The following is an 18,588-nucleotide window of genomic DNA, read 5'->3' as shown; positions in this document are numbered from 1 at the left end:
CTCCCCAGGGTTTCTGGGAGTGGTCAGGGCTCTGAGAGGGCCCCTTTGTAGACAGACCAGCTCCCTTCTAGGCAGCATGGTTATAAATAGATTGCCAGCAGAGGGCAGTTGTAATCAAGTATGGCACTTTAATGCTGTGTCTATAAAGGACATGCCTCAGGGAGCCCAGGGCCCAGGCCCTGCTTAGGAAGCAGTGGCTGGGGCTTGGCAGTTTGTGCTTTGGCCTCATCTCTGCATCAAGGGTGCCCTGTGGCATAGGCTGGAGATCCCAAAGTCGTCTAGGGACCTGAGGGACAAGCAGATTTGATGTGGCTGCATGTGGGAGAGCTGGTCCCCTCTCCTACTTCCAGGCAGGAAGTGACCCTGTCTTCTGGGACCCAGGCCGAGACAGATTACGAAAGCTGAAGCTCTTGGCCAGTGTATTTGCACATCTGGAGCTGGGTTCTTCCTCCAGGGGCCTCAGGGAGCTGTGTGTACGCTGCAGCTGTTGGCAGGACAGTTTGCCTTCTCCATGTGGTAGGACAGATGTTTGGGCTTCAGGGACAAACTCAGGCGTCACCTCTGGCTGTTTGGTGGGCAGGGGGTGGAGTCTTGGCCCCTGGAGAGGCCTTGGTGGCTTCTTTGTGCCCCACCTGAAGCAGCTGGACCACAAGCACACATCCATACATCCTGATGGCACAGACAGCTGCTGCAAAGAGCAACACAGATGTGTGTGCACTCGGCTTCACACCACATTCCTACAGTAAATCAGACATGCTCCACAACTCATGCTTTACACCACATTCCTACAGTAAATCAGACATGCTCCACAACTCATGCTTGCATGTGTACACGCATGAGCACACCTCACCCCAAGACATGCAATTAGACAGCCAAGCCCTCATCCCACTCACAGGGTCTCTCTCTGGTAGCCCCTGCCTGAGCTCCTCTCCAGGCACTCTGACCAGACTCTCTCTACCCATCGTCTGCTTAGGCCATCAAGTATGGAGACGCCCTTGTTAGGAAAAGCACAGAAGGCTCAGAGGCAGCATCCCACGAAAGCTAGAGGGGCAGTGGGGTCCCAGGGTTCCAGAGCCGGTGCTGGGAGGGGTGGGACAGTGAACTCACAGGAATGGAGGGCAAGGCTGCAAACAGGAGGCAGACCTCCAGAGAGAGAGGAAACCCCCTCCCCACCGCAGACAAATGACCACCTAGACTGCATGGGTCCAGCCAGACAGCAGCTTTATTAGTGGTGCTGGCTTCTCCAGGCCAGTCAGTGTGCTCTGGTGTCCACGATGGCCTTTGGGACAACATGGGAGCAGGGACTGGAGGGATATAAATAAAGCTTTGGTGCACAGGTTTTGGGAACAGGCCACAGGTAACACTGCCACACGGTACTTCACAACACCAGCTCTCAAAGGAAATCGGGGTTTGGCCAAGGGGGCGACTTCTAAGTGACTGCACACAGGACTACTGCCACAACTGTGCTGACCCAGGACGGGACAGGATGGGAGGGAGGAAGACATCTAGGGCTGAGGCTCTGTATGGCCCTGTCGCTTCGCCTTCATCTGCAGATAGCGGCCTTTGCCTTCTTCAAAACGCTTCTTCTCGTCCTCCGTCTCCGGCTGTGGCATACAAAAAAGGGATGCATTAGGTTCACCAGAGAGCTCATGAGTGTCTGCACTGTCCCTGGAGGTACTAAGGACCCTGCCAAGAGGCTTCTGGGTGCCAGGCCCAGTTCTGCCACACATTCCCCAGAATGTGGAGTCCCAAGTCCAGGCTCTCTGGCGATGGACTGTGGGGTTAGAAAGTGTGTGTGTCGGGGCTGGGGATTTAGCTCAGTGGTAGAGTGCTTACCTAGGAAGCACAAGGCCCTGGGTTTGGTCCCCAGCTCCGAAAAAAAGAACCAAAAAAAAAAAAAAAAGTGTGTGTGTCTATGTGCATGCGTGCAAGTGTGTGTGTGTGTGTGTGTGTGTGTGTGTGCGCGCGCGCAAGTGTGTGTGTGTGTGTTGTGTGTGTGTACAAGTGTCAGGAAAAAGAGGGGTTGCCCCACTCCAGGGAACAACTGTCCACCTTGTTTCAAAGGGATGAGCAGGACACTGCGTGGCTATGGCCTTGAGAAAGACCTTACAGTCCCACTCGGTGGGGAGGGGACCCTACCACCTGGCCCTGGACTCTGAGATCCTCAGGCAGGGGCACCCTGGGCTGAGCAGCCTAAGCATCTGGGATCACAGCATCAGTGGGCATGAGCGACTGAGCAGAGGGGCTCAGCTGTAGGCTGGGTTTGCTGGGGATCCTACGGTCTGCTAGGACTTCATCTTTAGGAATGGCCTGGCTTCACCATGAACCCCTGGGCAGATGTCACGGTAGGTCCCATCCGGCACTGCCCTGGCCGAGGAGCTGGGTCTAACGAGGTGTGCTAAGTCTGCAGGAAGCATCTCGCTGTACACCATGCGGGTATCCGAAGGCCAAGGAAATGGGGCAGGCGCCCTTCATCCAGGACGACACCAAGTCCTGGCAGCTAATTTTAGCCCTACATGCTTTATAGACATGCAGTACACTGGCAAAGGAGAACCACCCGCCAGAGACTTAATGTCAAGTCACACCAGATATTCCCTTCCGCCAGCCTTCCCCCAATTGCTCTCTAAATGTCACCAGGTGTAAACTGTCCAGGCTGTGCCAGCCGGGAGCCAATGAGATGTGAGGTATTTCAAGACGCTGACACGCTTCCCACAGCGGTTCCGCTTCCTGTCTTAGGTGCACAGACAGAAACGGAATCTCTTGCTTTTCAAGATAGGGTTTCTGTGTATCCCTGGCTGTCCTGCCACTTACAGTGTAGACCAGGCTGGCCTAGAACTCAGAGGTCTGTCTGCCTCAGCCTCCAGAGTGCTGGGATTAAAGGCATCGGCCACCATGCCCAGCCATAGGAAAGTTTAATCAGGGTTACCCCACACAGGGAAGAACGCTCCTTCCAGAAGACTCAAGGGTCCAAATAAAAAGTGCAGAGCAACTCCCTTGCTAAGTACGGCTTTTCTGCCGGCCAAGGCACACGGGCGTGAGCACCTGCACACTAGGTGATCACAGAAAACTGTGAATTGACTCTAAGATCTGAAATCTCAAAGTACAACCCATGTGCACAAACCAGTTAAATTGAGGCTTCCCCACACTGGTTTGTTCCAGCGTCGTTGGTCGGGTGGTTGTTGGTACCGTGCTTTGTACTGATAGTCAGCCTCATATGCGCTTTTCTCTGGCCTCTACAGCCCTGGGGAGGCTATGTTCTGTTGGCTATATGCCACCTAGTCTGTGGTGTTTAACTACAGCTATGGATGTTCTGAGTTACTGGCTACCTCTGAGCTCTAGGAGGCTGGGACCCTTGTTGACTTTGCTGCCTGAGTAGGAAAGAGGTGGACCAGGAGCCAGGAACTCTGTAAAGGGAGGGACACCGGTTCCCACGGCCTCGAGCTTCTGCCCAGGAGCTCCGCATTCCTCCTTAGGAGGCAAGTGACCAAGACCGGGCCATCTCCAGGTTTGATCTCCAAGCAGGCTGGCAACCCCACAGAGGAAGGTTATCTTCACCCAAGGAACAGCATGAGTCCAGGAAGGCTCCAGGCTTGTTCTCAGAGGACAGGCCTTCCCATTCAGAGACCCTCAGGCTTGCTGTCTTACATATTCCTGCTTGTTAAACACTTGACCTAGCAGGCAGCTACAGTGCAGAAGTCTAGGAGGAGGCTCTGTAGCTCACCTGCTGTGTCACTTGGGGCAGTTACACAACCTCTCTGTGCTTTCTCTCCTTATCCTCCTATAGCGGCGCTGCTCCTAGGGTTATGGAAGCTGCTGTGCGTGCATGGGTTCCTGTGTGCACTCCATGCTGTGTGTGCTTGGGTTCCTGTGTGCACTCCAAGGCAGGCTGCTCCTCCTCCACTCTCATCCCTACCGAGTTAACCCCGACATCTGACTCTCAGTTCTCACAGGGGAAAGGGGCTTAAAGGTGCTGAAAGCTGGTGGCGTTCCAGCTATGTTCTATTTGGCACCACTGGTGGTTAGCCTCAGCTATATTAGAAGATGGCAGCAGTAACCTCGCCAGGGAGGTCATGCTGCGTGCATGGAGTCTGGGTCCTACTACATGGGGGGCTGGACCGAGCTGGCTTCCTAGACCAGTTGAAGTGGCTCTCCCCTTTTAGGCACAGGAAAATCCTCATGGCCATTAAGGCGGAGTTCCTAAGTGTTTGCCGCCAGGGACCAGTGTGACTGTGGTTCCTGTTGGCTTCCCCTCTGAGAGCCCTCTGGCTACTGTGGGCGCCTGTGAAGGACGGGGCTCTCTGTCTCACAGCAGAGAGGCCCCTAGGGAATGGCCTAATAGCCCCTCAACCCTACAGAGTTTCTAGCCCCAGGTCTAACTCTTCCTTACCAGGCAATATTCTCCTTGAGCCAGAGTCAGGAGGGATCCCTGGCTCTTAGAGCCCAGAGGTAGCCGGTAACTCAGAACATCCGCAGCCACAGCCAATACAATGGACAGAAGTAATCAGCAAGAGGGCCATATATGGCCAGCAGAACCCAGGTTACCTCAACACTAAATGCCAGGCCATCCACATCCCCAGAGAGGCAGCAACATGATTTCACAGGAAAAGTCAGACACTGGACCAACTCCTCATACTCCCTGGAACCTTCCTCCCAGTCAATGAGGTTGGAAGAGATTTTGTGTGCTTGTGTGTGTGTGTGTGTGTGTGTGTGTGTGTGTGTGTGTGATGAGGGGGTCATCAGGGTCGGGACAGGGAAGGTGAGCAAGGTGCCCATGGCCAGCTGTGACAGAGACCCCACAGCCTCAGCAGCCAACAGGCCTTAGTAGCTCCAGAATGTGAGCCTCATGGCACAGGACATTTGTGTCACTAAGGCATCAATGGTGGGCCCTACGAGGCTTGAGCCAAAGTGTAGGAAATTGTGGCGGTCAGCTCAGGGCGGAGGGCAAGGCTGGGGCCTGGCACTGGGCCTTGGGGCTGCTCTCATGCGTCTCCAAGTTCAATGTCTGCAGTGACCTCGTCACCAGGATCTGCCCTCACCCAAAATGAACGTTGCCTGGTGATGGATGTGTGGGCTGGTGCCCAGGAGAGCATAGCCAAGGCTGTGAGGGTGAGGACCCGTGAGGGATGTGCCAACTGATGGCCTCATCACTCATATCTCTAGGGACAGTGGCTTGCTCTCAGAATCCTGTGCTCAGAATCCAAGCAGGCCAAGGAGCTGAATTCTGCCTCACTGCCATCTTAAGATGACAAAGGCTTCTCTCCCCTGGAGGCTCCATCAGGGCAGCACACATCCAACAGCCAGCGGGGGGACAGCAGAGGCAGGCAGGCAGGGCCTGTCCCATGTGGAACCAAGGACCCTGGCTCAGGGGGCTGGTGGGCTTTCTCGCCCAGCGCCTATCAGAGCCGCCATGTCCCTGCTGGGTCTGGAGCTGACAGAATGAGACAGATGGCTCCCTGTGCACAGCCCTCACCATGGCACAGCTGCCACTTCCTGCAGCCCGACCCCCTCCACAGCAGAGTAAATAAACACATACGGTGTGCATTTCTCAGAGCTAGGGAGGTGGGGAGAAGGCCAAAGCTTTTCCCTGGGAGACCCAAGGCTGTCGCCAGGAAGAAAGGAACTGGTGGCCATGGGCCATGGGCAGCTCTTGGCTGCTAGACTGCCTGCCTGCAGCCACAGTAGGTTTCTCATGCCACGGCAAAAAGCAAGGGTGAAGCAAAGGGACTGTGGGGTTTAGGGTGCACGGAACAAAGGCACTGACAGACCTAGGAGGAGGGAGGAGAGGTTGACATAGGCATGAGTCTGCCTCCACTGACCTGACCGTGAAGTCGCACATGTACTACTGCCAGGCTCCCTCACCATAAAATAATTCTGTGGACCCTTGAAGCGTTCCCTGTGGCCTAGCATGTGTCCCTCACACACCTGCTCAGGCAGGACCATCTGTGGAGTCACTGGCTGTCTCTGAGATGACCTGAGGCCTTATGCACTCTGGGGCTGCAGGTGCTCAAGGAGTGCTCAGCCTCTGTTGAGCATCTGCTCACCCAGGCAGTGGCCTGGGACGAGAGCCCAGCAGCCTGGGGTCATCTAAGTCAGCTGGGCCTTGAGGGCAGCTTGCCCACTCAGAGGAACATAAGGCCAGGGTGACACTCCCCGGCCGCAGGTTAAAGGTTCCCCGCGTTCTGGATGCTCAGGCTCCGCCTGGCACTGGGCGCTGAGCCCTTCCCCCTGCCTGGCAGCTCCTGCTCCAATCTGCATCTCCTCCACACGGCCTGCCAAGTGCCGTCTTCTGGGCCTGCTTCCACCGGAGGAAAGCCTGTGGCTTTCAGAGCCTCACACTACAAACCCAGTGTTTCCACTCTGCATTCTCTGAGTTTCAAGAACACACATTTGGAACACAGCACAGACGGCTGAGCCCTACCCTCTGCATAATCAATAGGTTGTCCTTTTCCTAATTAATGAGTTCGGCTAAAAGGAGGCATCCAGTGGTGACTGGCACCTTCCTGCTAGCCTGAGGGACACATCCTAGGAAGCCATACTGTGCCCTCTCTCCAGTGTTCCATGAGGGGTCTCGGACACTCTAGCAGCAGTGAAAACTGCTAATTAGTGTAGTCTGTTGGGAGGGAGCACAGTGTGTGTAGGTCATCAGGCTAGACAGTGAGATTCAGCACAGGACTCACTTGGGAGGGAAGAAGAGAGTCCCAGTCCAGCTCTGCCTGAGAAGGGACCTCAGCAGGGCTGGGCCTGGCACCTGGAGGCACAAGGCCCAGCAGCTGGCTCTGCCACTTCTTCCCTGTGCCTGTCTAGGGTCCTGAGGAAATCTCATCAACGCCCTCCCCAGGGGCTCCTGCTACCTGCACAGATGGGCTCACATCTAGCATACATTGTTCCCACATGGGTAAGAAATTCCATTATAAAGGCCACCGGAAGGCTGTTGGCAGAGGCAGAGGATTAGCTGTGTAGAGGGAGAATCAGCCCCTGTGAGGGCGTCTCCCAAGAGCACGGACTTTTTAGTCTCTGCAGCCATGATTACAGCTCCCATGCTAGTTGTCCACACAGCAACCAAGACACTAAGGGCAGTGACACTGGCTGGGCCCCGGCCAGAGTGGGGTCCTCATCTCAGGCTCTGCCGCAGCCCTTCTCCCCCTGATGGAGGAGACAACTGGACCTGGATCCAGCAGAATAAACCAGACTTGACCCAAACGACAAAGTCCTGGGCTGGAGAGGTGGCTCCTCAGTCAAGAGCACAGGCTGCTCTTCCAGAGGTCCCGTGTTCAATCCCTAGCACCCACACAGTGGCTCACAACCATCTGTAATGGGATCTGACACCCTCTTCTGGCATGTAGGTGTATGTGCAGATAGAGCACTCACATACATAAGGTAAATAAATCTTAAAAAAACAAACAACAAAACCCCAAGGAAGTCATAATCTACAGTGGTGTGTATGGCCTTCTTGTCCAGACTCAAAATTGGTAGTTTGTAACAAACACTGATAACGCCTGCCAATCAACTGCAGCAGGCTTGGCAGGGCCAGCAGTGACACAGCCATGACTGGGTGTAGCCAGTGCACCCAGTGCCAGGAAAGTGCTGGCATCACTGTGTCTTATTGACACATGCTGTGTGCACACACACGAGTGGGAAGCCTCCTCGCATCCCCCTGCCACTGCAAGCTCCCAGGACTCTCTGAGCCTTTGCATACGAGCCCGGGGGTGTCTGGTCTGAGGGCTTTGGCAACAGCACTCTAATATGGAGTACCAACTGTGCTGTAGGCTAAAACATGGTGGAGTTGGGGTGTCCTGCCCAGGACATAGCAGGGGCCAGAGCTGGCCACCATAAAACCTATTTTGGGGTGCCAGGCCTCATCTTGCCTCCACTTCCCTTCTATGAGAGTGGATTCAGTGGGCTGTGACACTCTCCTCCCCATGCCTTTAGGAACAATGACTGGTGGGTCTCCGTGTATGGGCCTCCTGGCCACTGGGCTGGCAGTGCTCACGCCACCACAGTGTGGTACCCTGTGGCCTCATTGCTCTGTGGTCAGTACCTCTTCTGGATCATGAATGGAGGTGACGAACCCGTATTCCAATTTACTCCACTGGGCTGGCCCTAGTGGAGCCCTTTGGTAAACCCCTGGGGGAAAGAGAGTGGCTTGGCAGACGGCCAGGGTGATTGTGTTCTGTGCATCCTGTGTTTATGGCAGTGGGGACCTGAGGGTCCTCAAGAGATACCCAAAGCTTGGAGGGCAAAGAGGTGGTGAAGAGATTGGGATGGATGCAGAGCAGGCCTGGGAAGGAAGAGGCGGCCTCCTCAGCTGGGCAGTACCCAGGCCTTCCTGGAGCAGATGTGCCAAGGTGCTGTACTGTCTGTTCTGGCCAAAGGCCACTGAGAACAAATAGAGGAGACAGATACAAGGCCTCAGATTCCAAAGACATTGACAGTGTCCCAGCACGAAAGTGCTCAATGGTCCTGTGCATGGTGAATTCTCTAGGCTTGAACATGGCCCCTCTGAGCCTGCAGAAGCATGTGGTGTCCCCTTGGAGCCCCTGTTCCCTTCCCCCAGGATAAGAGCCCTAGTGAGAACCTTCCTTCCTGTTTCCTGCAAGCAGGCTGTATGTGCCTCTGTAGTGCTGAGTCAGGAATGTCGCCTCCCTCTCTGCCCCTGGCTCTCAGAGCCCAGAGAGACAGATTAGACAGAAACTGTATTTCAACCTCTGTGGAAAATCAGAGGCCATATCTGAGTAACTGTCTACTCAGGTCCAGTAGGGGATGGTAGTGTGGTCACAATGCGACCAAACGCCGAGCTGGTTCTCGAGTCATCTGGGCTGATGCAGTCTCCTGCAAGGAGCAGGCCCCACAAGCAGGTAGCTCTCAGTCACGCCGCAGGTACCTGGCCCAGAACCTGAATGGAGGCCAGCAGTCCCAGGGCCAACCAGCAGGTCTGATTCAAAGGAGGCACAGAGAAGAGGTGAGGCACTCTTTTCCTGGACTGACAGTGCCAGCCAAAGTCCTGGGAAGTCATTGTCCAGCCCTCCCTCATTGTCTTCCTGTTAGGATGAGGATGGCAGCTCCACCCTCCGTATGCACCACACAGAAGGACATGTTTTGGCCTCCAAAGACCCTAACCACCTATCCCTTTCACTCTCAGACCCCTCCCTCCATGGTCACCTTTCCCAGAAGTGAGGGATGGCTGTGGCATCTTGCTGGCCTCAGTGCTCACCCTCATAAGCCCTGCCCCCAGCAAGAAAGGAGCAGGTGCTTCTGTCACATCACCACAAGGTTCTAACATCAGGGCTCATGGCAAACATGGCCGTCACCACTGCCTGGGGATTTGAGCTGCTGCACTGGATCGGTTAGATAAAAAAGTGCACCTTTCACTGATACTTGGTTGAGCTCCGCTGGCTATGAGCAAGCCTCGCTTTGGAAAGAAGAGAGTTGGCCAGAGTCCTGATTCCTGCACTGCCCCCATTTTAACCTGGACCATGTGCTCTTATCACCTGAGGGCTACGGGCTAAGGCAGAGTCTAGCCCACCTGCCTGTGTGCCATTCACAAGGTACACAGCTGGGCATGAGAGGCACCACTGTGGGCTGGGACACTGTGACAGGGCTCTCTGCAGTTGGATCCAGATTTTCTGAGAACATATAAGTCAAATCCTCTCTGTGGGCTCCCTACCTCCTCAGACCCAAGGCTGGGCATTTACTGGTTACAGAGTGCCTGTTGGGGCCCTTGAGTTACGGCAGTCTAACTGGGGCAAGTTCTGACCACACAAAGGGTCAGAGGGATCCTCAGTTCAACACTGACTCCATATGGGTCCTACCTTCCTCAAAGCACTTCCCTTACCCTGGCCTAAAAGAGAGAGAGAGAGAAAAAAAAAATCACACAGTAGAGGTACTGGGTCCCAGGGAGGCACAGGTCCTGAACCACAGGAGGCTGCTCTTCTAACATGTCTTCCCACTTTCCACAGCTCAGACAGAAGCCTGCAGCTCATCCCACTCTAAGGTTAAAGGGAGCTTCTCTGGGGAGCATGGGTGGCAGGAGGAGTGGGTCATGCTCACTGCACAGGCTGGCCAGTGCGACCAACAGCTTTGGTATGGCAGCAACTATAGGTGTCCTGGCACACAAGTCCTCCACACATCAGGAAACACCTCCACAGAAGCAAATGAGGCTGCATTCCGTGTCAGCAGGGCCCTGGGGAGGGAGCTAAAAATAGACAGGATCTTGAAGATGGCTGGCAATGGGGGTGGGGACAGGCGGGAGCAGGAGGGGCATCATGCACACATGGCCGTGTGCAGTCCACGTGTATACGGGGTCCAGAATTTGTGCTTGCGTGGCTGGTTCCCAAGCATACCCAAGCCCAGCAGAATCCTTCTCTAGAGAGCCTCCCCAGCCCTCTGTGCTGACTACTCCTGCCCAGCTCAGTGAAGAACCAAGGAATGTCAAAGGAGCATCTTCTATAAGTGTGAGGTAGCAGCCTGGACCTGCAGGACACCACCAAGGACCGAATCAAAGCTGGGATGTACACCTCTCTCTCCCACTCACATGGTGTCCTGCTGCCTCCTCTCTGAGCAGTGCTCCTCCTGTGCTACTCAGGACGAAGCTTCTACTCTTCAGGTCATGGGCCTGGAACCTGAACGCATGGTGTACATGACCCCAACTTCCAGAGCCCATTCTGGCTGCAGTGTTGGGAGCTCAAAAACGGAGCACCTGACCACATAGCTGGGAAGGATGACCCATGGTTTCCTGCAGAGTGCTGAGACCACGCCCACAGCAGCACCAGCCCTCTCTACTTCCAGATCCGGAGCTGTCCCTCAGCTTGTGCCCATTTGAGTGATGCTGGAGACCCCGCCCCTCAGCAATCCAGGAAGACCTTGGCCCTGGCCCTGTTTTAACTTTTTTTTGAATCTGCTCCGAATCTGCTCCTATAGGAGCCCACCCTTGCACGCCTCCTGAGAGGGCTCCTCCCTGCTTCCCACCCCAAGCCTCCAAAGCCTTCCCTGTAGCTGCTGGCCAGGACTCTCTAGTCTCACTTCCTGCCTAAGGTCATAGAGCTGACAAGTGGGTTACCCCTTTCTCCATCTGCATGAGCCCCAGGAGCATAGAACTGAAGCTTGCTTTTCATCGGGTGACAAAGAAGCCCAAAGTCACATTGGGAGGACCCATACCTCAGTCCTCCTAACCCACCCCAGTTCTCCTAGAAAGAAAACAAGGCTTGAGGTACTCCTAAAACCACACCCCAGCACGTACACATAGTTCCAGGAACCCGGGCACTGTGCTATCATAAGGAGGCAGCAATGGTGTTGAGCTCAGAGAGGTCTGACCTGACCCATCTGCCCACCCTACAGTCTGCAGCTTGCAAGGCAACCCTTCTGAAGACTTGACTTTACCTGAGCACAGTCACAGGCCTCGGTCCTGCCCTGTTAGGACAGGATGGCTACTCCTGAGGACACTCACCACAAGCTGAGGCACAGGCAGCGGCTTGCCCTCCTGATTCAGGGACACGTAGGTGAAGAAGGCACTGGCAGCCCGGTAGCGCTTCTGTGAGTTGTCCACCACAGGGTCAGCGTCCACCAGGACCTCAATTTCCATAGACTTATTGCTTGTGAAGGTCATGCGTCCAGAGATGGTGATGACACAGCCTGTGGAGGACACGGAGACGCTGCATTACCAGACACCAGCTCAGTCTCTACCACAGGGGCACCATGTGGGCAGGGCATGCCAGAGAGAAGCCATGTTACTGAGGACAGTTAAGATGCTGAGTTAGGCAACACAGGCAGCGGCCACTACGAGACGTTACAGCAAACTATTAGTGTGTGTCATTATTAGTCAGTGTGAGTCATCTGTTTCCACAGCAGACATTCACTGCTGCCCCAACATTTCTGGCGGCCACTAGGTCCAGACTCACTGAACACAAGGCCAGGAGGGGCGGATCAGTCAGCCAGGCTCTGGGTGAGCTTGCTCAGTCCTGCCTCAGGGGAAGCTGAACTTGCTACCTTCCCTGTCCTGTTGGGCAGGGTGGTGCTGCCACACTGTGATGTTCTGAGCACCACAGGAGAGTCAGGGGTTTACATTTTTTAATGCTGGATGGACGCGGGCACGTGACTGTCAGGCTTGCTCTATAACCCTATGGGTCTCAAACATGGGCTGAAGTTTCATCCTCTGAGCTGTGGGACAACAGGTCACCATTGTAGTGATGTGCACCTCTTGCCAACACAGACATGGGGTCATGTGATCATGATCTTAGTTCTCAGTCACTGCCCCTGTAGATACCGCTAGGGTCTCAAGTCTACCATACCTATCCTCGGGCACATGATGCTTCTGCCTGGCTTCTGCTTCTAGATATGACGTCTCTCCTCTGACACCATCCACCCTTCTACAGTGTCAGACCCTCCAGTGCCTGGCTTTCTCTCTCCACCCTTGGTAGTTTCTGGTCTCGGGATGCTTGGTTCTGCTCTTATAACTGAATATAAGGGAGCCTGACTGGATTCTGCCCTCCTGACTGCTATGTGACCATCAGAATCCTTACTCATCTTTAAGCAGGGTGGTCTTCTGGGCTAACCAATGGGGGGTCACAGGGCCTACTCAACCGGGACCAGTGCTGGCTGCAGGGCCCTACAACACACATCTAGCGTCCTAGGTTCGAGACAGGCCCTGCAGGACGCACTGAGACAGCCAGTGAGAAAGAGACAACAATGAAGACAGTGGGCTATTCTGTTAAGAAGTACCAGAAAGTTCCATTCCACATTCAACTTCATACTTACACAGGGTGTTTCAGTGCAGGACGTGGCCATTTCTGGGAGGGAGGGAAGAGCCAGGTGGTCAGTGACAGGTAGCCTGACACAGCTGTAAGGCTGTGACGTGTGAGCATCTGCCAGTGGTGACCACACCCTGAGCCACATCCTGGGCCTGTCAGCAGCTCAGGGTCTGAAGACAGACTAGTCACCCAAGGCTTGCAACACCTCTGCCCTCTCCTAAATGTCCACTGAGAGCTGGGCTGCAAGGCAAGCCGGAGAGAAGAAGCCGGCAAGATGTCCTCAAAGACCAAGGCTCATGTGAGGGCCACCGTGTGGCATGGCTGACTACATCCACGCCGTGAGGAGCAGACCCCAGGCTCTCCAAACACGCTATGGTTTCCAGAGAACAGATGGGAACGTGTCTGTCTGCTGTCATCCATGAAACCCGTTTCCTACCATTCGCCACAGCAAAATCCTGGCCGCTTATGGTTTAATGTCTAAGTTGGAAATCCAATGCTTTTAACTCCAAGTTTATGTCAGAAACGGCTGGTTCTGAGAATTGGACTGGGGGACACAAAGTGGGTGGTAGGATCTGGAGCCAGGATGCCACACCACACAGCAAACACCCCAAAACCGGGCCTTTTCAGTCCCAGGAGAGCTCCTCACAATGTCACACACAAGCCCCAGGGAGAACTCCCACAGACGCAGGAATCCACTGTGGAGCTGGCACCTGATGCAGCCACTGAGAGAACGGGATCTAACTGAAAGCTGAAAACCAAATCCTCAGCCACAAGAGCTGGGGGCCCAGAGCACACAGCGGCCCTGCAGGGCCAAGGCCTGCCTGGGGAAGGAGGTCCTCTGGGGGTAAGGGGGTGGGGAGGGGGAAGAGGCCTAAAGCTGAGATGCTCCTGTCCTGACCTGACCTCCAGACTGCATTAGGGCCTTCCCTACAATGGCAGACTGGCTCGCCCTGTGTTCGTTCTAGGGACACTGCCGACAGCCCATCTTCCCCCACGCAGTCCTCCCAACTAGTCCTCATGCACCATCACGATCTCACCAATGCCTATGGGGCTCCCAATCTAGAATGCCCAGGGGCCAAGCAGGATCCCCATTATGTGGTGAGTAAACACGTAGACCCAGAGGGCTGTGGACTGCAGGAACCTAGCACCCTGCTGGTTCCCAGAGCTCAAAGGAGTCTTAGACCCTGCCATTACGCTGGAGTGGACAAGGGACAGGCCTGAATTGAGTGGCTCAGAAGCACAGCACCGGCCTCCATCAAAACACCCTTCTTATAGGTTCACTGTCTATGTAAACATGTTTTGCCTACATGTATCAGTGTGCATCCTGTGTGTGCCTAGTGTTTGTGGACTGGAGCTGGCGCTTTGGACAGGTACCACGTGGGTACTGGGAAGTGAATCCCAGGTCTGCGTAAGAGCAGCAAAAGCTCTACCTGCTGAGCATCTTCCCAGCCCCTCCGCCCCATCGTTAGAGGCCACCGTGCTGCCCACCAAGTAGTCTCAGTCCACAAGGTCAGTGCAGAGTATAACTAAGATGAAAATTAGTCTGGATGTCTTACAGTCCGTGTATCCTGGCAAACATAATGAAGCCACCTCAGAACGGCAGGGGCGGGCAATTTCTCTGTGTAGCCCTGCTGTCCTGGAACTGCCTCTGCCTCCCTGGTGCTGGGACCAAAGGTGTGCACAGCCGTGGCCACCCAGCATTTTGTTTTTGTTTTTAAGCAAAGCCAACAGAATAGAATGCTCAGAACTACTAGAGGCAGAAAACTCAACTATCCACCCCACTCTCTCCAAACTCAACAGAAAGGGGACACTACATAAAGGCTGGTGAGGGGCACCTGGAGTACACCTTGGGGTACACCACCCACTGCACACAGCCTCAGAAGACACAAGGACCTACTCAAACGTGGGAAGCAACTGCAGTCTCACCACATCCAAAATGAACATCAAAGGTCCATGGTGTTGCTTTTGGCCTGCGAAGATCGAATGTCATTCCCACTCACCCTGTCACTGCTCTTCTGTGCCCTGGATGCCTGCTTGTGTCTTGTCACGGGGTCACCAAGAAATAACCTGAGCCCCAGTGGCTCATCCCCTCAAGCTGAAGTCTGCAGGCTGGAACACTGAGGTAACAGGCTGCGGAAGGAGGGTCTCAGCACAGCGCCTGGTGCTGACATCAGCAATGTCCAAGGTAAGTGTGTCAAGGGGCTGAGTTGGGAACGACCTGTTCTGAGGCCACAGATAGCCAGTCTGAAGGCAAGCCCCACAAAGCTGGCAGCTTGCCCCAGCTGACTCCCCCACAGACCGTGTTACTCCTGAGGTGCAGCAGATAGACTGTAGCAATATGCCAGCGGTTTGAAAAACGAAACAAACTAACACTAACAAAGCTGCTATTCCCAAGCACTCCAAAGTTTATGATCAGCTCCATGTTCTGGGAGCCAGAGAGCCAGGGCAGAGAACTATCTCAAGAAAGCAGAGAGCAGGGCTGGAGAGATGGCTCAGTGGTTAAGAGCACTGACTGCTCATCCAGAGGTCATGAGTTTAGTTCCCAGCAACCACATGGTGGCTCACAACCATCTATAATGAAATCTGGTGCCCTCTTCTGGCCTGCACGTGTACATGCAGGTGCAATGCTGTATACACAATAAATAAATCTTTAAAAAAGAAGAAGAAAGAAAGCAGAGAGCAGCCATGGATGCTGGTGTGAGACTGCAGCCTCAGACAGTCCCTGTTTCCAGCGTCCTCTCTGGGAGGCTGGTCACCCGCAAAGACTGAATTTGGTTTCCTATGTAGCACTTCCAAGAACCATCTCTGCAAGGAAACTGCTTGGAATTTAATGTCTCCATCGAGGAGGACATCGGGAAAGTCAGCCCTGGATACGCCCTGCTCATGTGGTTGAGATTTCTCTCCTTTGTACTGAGGGATAGTATTTCTGCCCACCTCAGGCTCCCCATGCTATGTTCTGTCCAGGATCCTCGTCATACTCAGTCTGTCACAGCTCATGGCTCCCGCTGTCCCCAGCATGCATGGTGCTGGCATGGAGGTCCTGAGATGCTCTTGCTGATCTCAAAGAGCTGGACCTTGGTCCTCCTCACTTCTCACTGGGCAAGAGGCCAATGACACAGAACGGGACAAGACCTAGTGTGTAGATGAAATCACTGGACGGACACCTTAACTCAACCTATGCCTTTAGTGTGCTTGAGTGGCCACCTTCCTCAGAGTACCAGGATGCTGGAGGTAGCCATGGAAGTTGTGAGCCACAGGCGGGATAGAGTGTGTCCTCTCTGCTCTCAGCAGGAATGAAGAGTTATCCTCAAAGAAGCAAGTTTGTAAACAGCAAGTCAGCTGTTTTGCAGGAGCAGGGGCAGCCAAAGGCCCGAATGGCCACATGGAAGCCCTGCTGTGAAAACTGGGCCTACACTTGTAAACCTGGGTGCAGCTAACAGTTCCTTAGCAAAGCCTGCTCTGCTAAAACTCACACATTCTTTTCTGGCCTTCTGGGGACAGTCCTGTGACCATGTAAGCTGTTGGCATAAGTTTTCAGGGGCAGGGGGAGTATCCTATTGAATGACAAATTTCCTCTAAGAGACAGACTCAAAAAAATGGCCTCTGGCTCAGGACACAGGGAACCAGAGGAGGCAGGATGGATTCCCAGAGCATATGAGGTTCTCATGATAGCTTGGATTCAGATTTTAGCCTCCAAAACCAGGAGAGAGCTCATTTCTGTCATTTTAAGCATCCCAGTCTGCAGGCATCTGACACAGCAGCCCCAGGGAGCTAACGCCATTTTGAATAACAAGAGCCCACATGGCAGGTCCATCTTTCAGGCAATGTTCCCTGAGCTCTTGTACACACTGACACATGTCACACCTTCTCTGAAGGTGGAAGGTGAAGGAAAGTCACAAGGACAGTGGGTTCTTGAGGTATCAAAGCCGTAGGGTTAAGGTGACCTCAGCAGTCTCATCAGACCTGGGCTGTTGGCTCCTCCTTCCTCACAGCTTCTGACACAACTTGGACTGTGTCACTGCAAACCCAGAGGGACTTGTCAACCTTGTGTCACTGGTAAAAGCGCAGAATGCATATGTCTAAGGTGGCAGAACCCTCTCTACTGAGGAATCAACCCCAGCTGTGGTGACAATATAGCCAGGGACATGTGAGGAGGGACCCTCTTTTCCCTGGACACACTCCAGGATGGCTGCTCTTTAAAAGTTCAACACACAGGCACCTCACAGGAGACATCTCTGTGGAAACAAGCTAGGCCACAGTGTGCCCAAGCCTGTGGAGACTGACACGGACGTAGGCTGGACTCCATAACCACTATTTCAGAGCTGCCCCAATTCCTTCAAACTCCAAATGAGATGTCATCATTTGCAGTCACCTGCTGCTCCCTGGGAGGAGCCAATGTCTCCTTCAGACTCTCTAGGCCAGAAGGCTGTATAGTAAAAGCACAAAGAGAAGGACTGTGGCAGACCCTGAGGGAGGACTCGAGAGAAGGGCCTCACATCAGATTTTACTGTTTTAAAGACAGGGCTTCACACTAGGAAACCCTGGCTAGCCTTCAACTCCTGAGGACTGGGATTAAAGATGTACACCACCAAGACCACAGCCCTCTAGCTGCAGAGACCAGGCCAGCCAGGAGGGTCTGTGTAATAGATACCCTACCCCCACTCCAAACTGCCGGGAGGAAGCTGATACAGAGTGTCGGCCCAGAAGTCACTGACCTTCGGAAGTGAGGACCCCTTTCTGTGCTGCAGATGCATGCACCTTCAGAAGTTAGTCTGTCCTCAAAGCTGCACATCCTCTGGTGGCAGAAAGGACCCTAGAGGAGCTGACTGACTCTCATTTGCTGTATAACCCTTGGATGAAGCAGCTCCTCTAATCCAGAGCTGCTGTCTCTTCGACATCCCTTTTCCAAGCAGCTCCTGACCACATGGGGGCTCAGGGTGAGGATCTAGGGGTCTCCCCCCTACATGTCTTCATTCTAAGAACAGGATTGAGCTGCTTTAAGGGCTCTCTGACTCTAGGCCTTACTGATATAGCTACTGCTGGGGGTGGATGTGGGGGAAGTGCTACCGTCTAGAGTCCTTTTCTCAGTCCTAGGCACCAGAGGGAGGACTGAGCAGGACCAGTTGCTCTCCATGGTGGGTTTGGATTCATATTTAACAATGAACAGCCACTTCACTAGGCAGGCACTCCAGAAAAGGGGAGGCATGAGACCTGACGCCAGGACTCCCCTGTAGAGAGAAAATCTTTTCTATTGTATGGAGGCATCACCTGTCAGTTACAATACCTATGGCCTATAGGGAAGGGTAGAATAGAAGGTGGACATCCAAGAGGCAGAGAGGATTCTGGGTAGAGTGAGGAGTGGGATGGGTCACCTGACAGACGCATGGTGCCTGAGCACAGGTAACCAGTCACGTGGTAGAATGTAAGTTAGAATAACTGGGTTATTTTAGTTATGATCTAACCATAGAAGAGTCTAGCTACATGGCTTAAGTATGTGTAAATACGTTTTGAGTCCAGGTCTTATTTCTGGGAACATGATGCCGGCAGGAAGAACCAGACTTAACTTCTCACTCTCCTCTCCTAAAAGGCTCACGGCTTGAGCTACAAGCAGCAAAGCACTCAGGGCGTCTGACACAAGGCCTCCAGAAGCAAGCTAGAGCAGACAAGGCCCACTTGTCATGGGCAACTGTAAAATGGCACTAACTGTCTGTGTTTGTGGCAAATACCATCAGTAAGATGAATTCTTACAAGTGGAGGGGCTGTGTCACTGCTGTGTGTTCTGGACAGCCCTGATCTCCCCAGCCTCACAGTGCTTCCGCTGACCGTGAAGCAACCCTGCCAGGTG

General features: G+C 54.0%; 1 protein-coding gene across 7 annotated transcripts in view; it reads right to left on the bottom strand.

Moving 5' to 3' along the window:
• Window positions 1-1,204: 1,204 nt before the first annotated feature.
• Window positions 1,205-18,588, bottom strand: part of Acot7 (acyl-CoA thioesterase 7) — a 92,750-nt gene continuing 75,366 nt past the window's right edge. For 6 of the 7 annotated variants that reach the window (XM_039109340.2, NM_013214.4, XM_039109339.2 and 3 more), the window contains 2 exons: window positions 11,444-11,628; window positions 1,205-1,604 (listed from right to left, as the gene is read on the bottom strand). In XM_039109340.2, coding sequence (XP_038965268.1) covers window positions 1,506-1,604; window positions 11,444-11,628 — 284 coding nt within the window. In that variant the 3' untranslated portion in view covers window positions 1,205-1,505. Of the gene's footprint in view, window positions 1,605-11,443; window positions 11,629-12,750; window positions 12,783-18,588 lie in introns of those variants that run through there. The other variant, XM_063287218.1, reaches the window with a different exon arrangement.

The sequence above is a fragment of the Rattus norvegicus genome, chromosome 5 (genome assembly GCF_036323735.1).
Source record: "Rattus norvegicus strain BN/NHsdMcwi chromosome 5, GRCr8, whole genome shotgun sequence".
NCBI lineage: Eukaryota > Metazoa > Chordata > Mammalia > Rodentia > Muridae > Rattus > Rattus norvegicus.
Note: the sequence above shows the minus strand (reverse complement) of the source record. Positions and strands in the feature narration are given on the sequence as shown.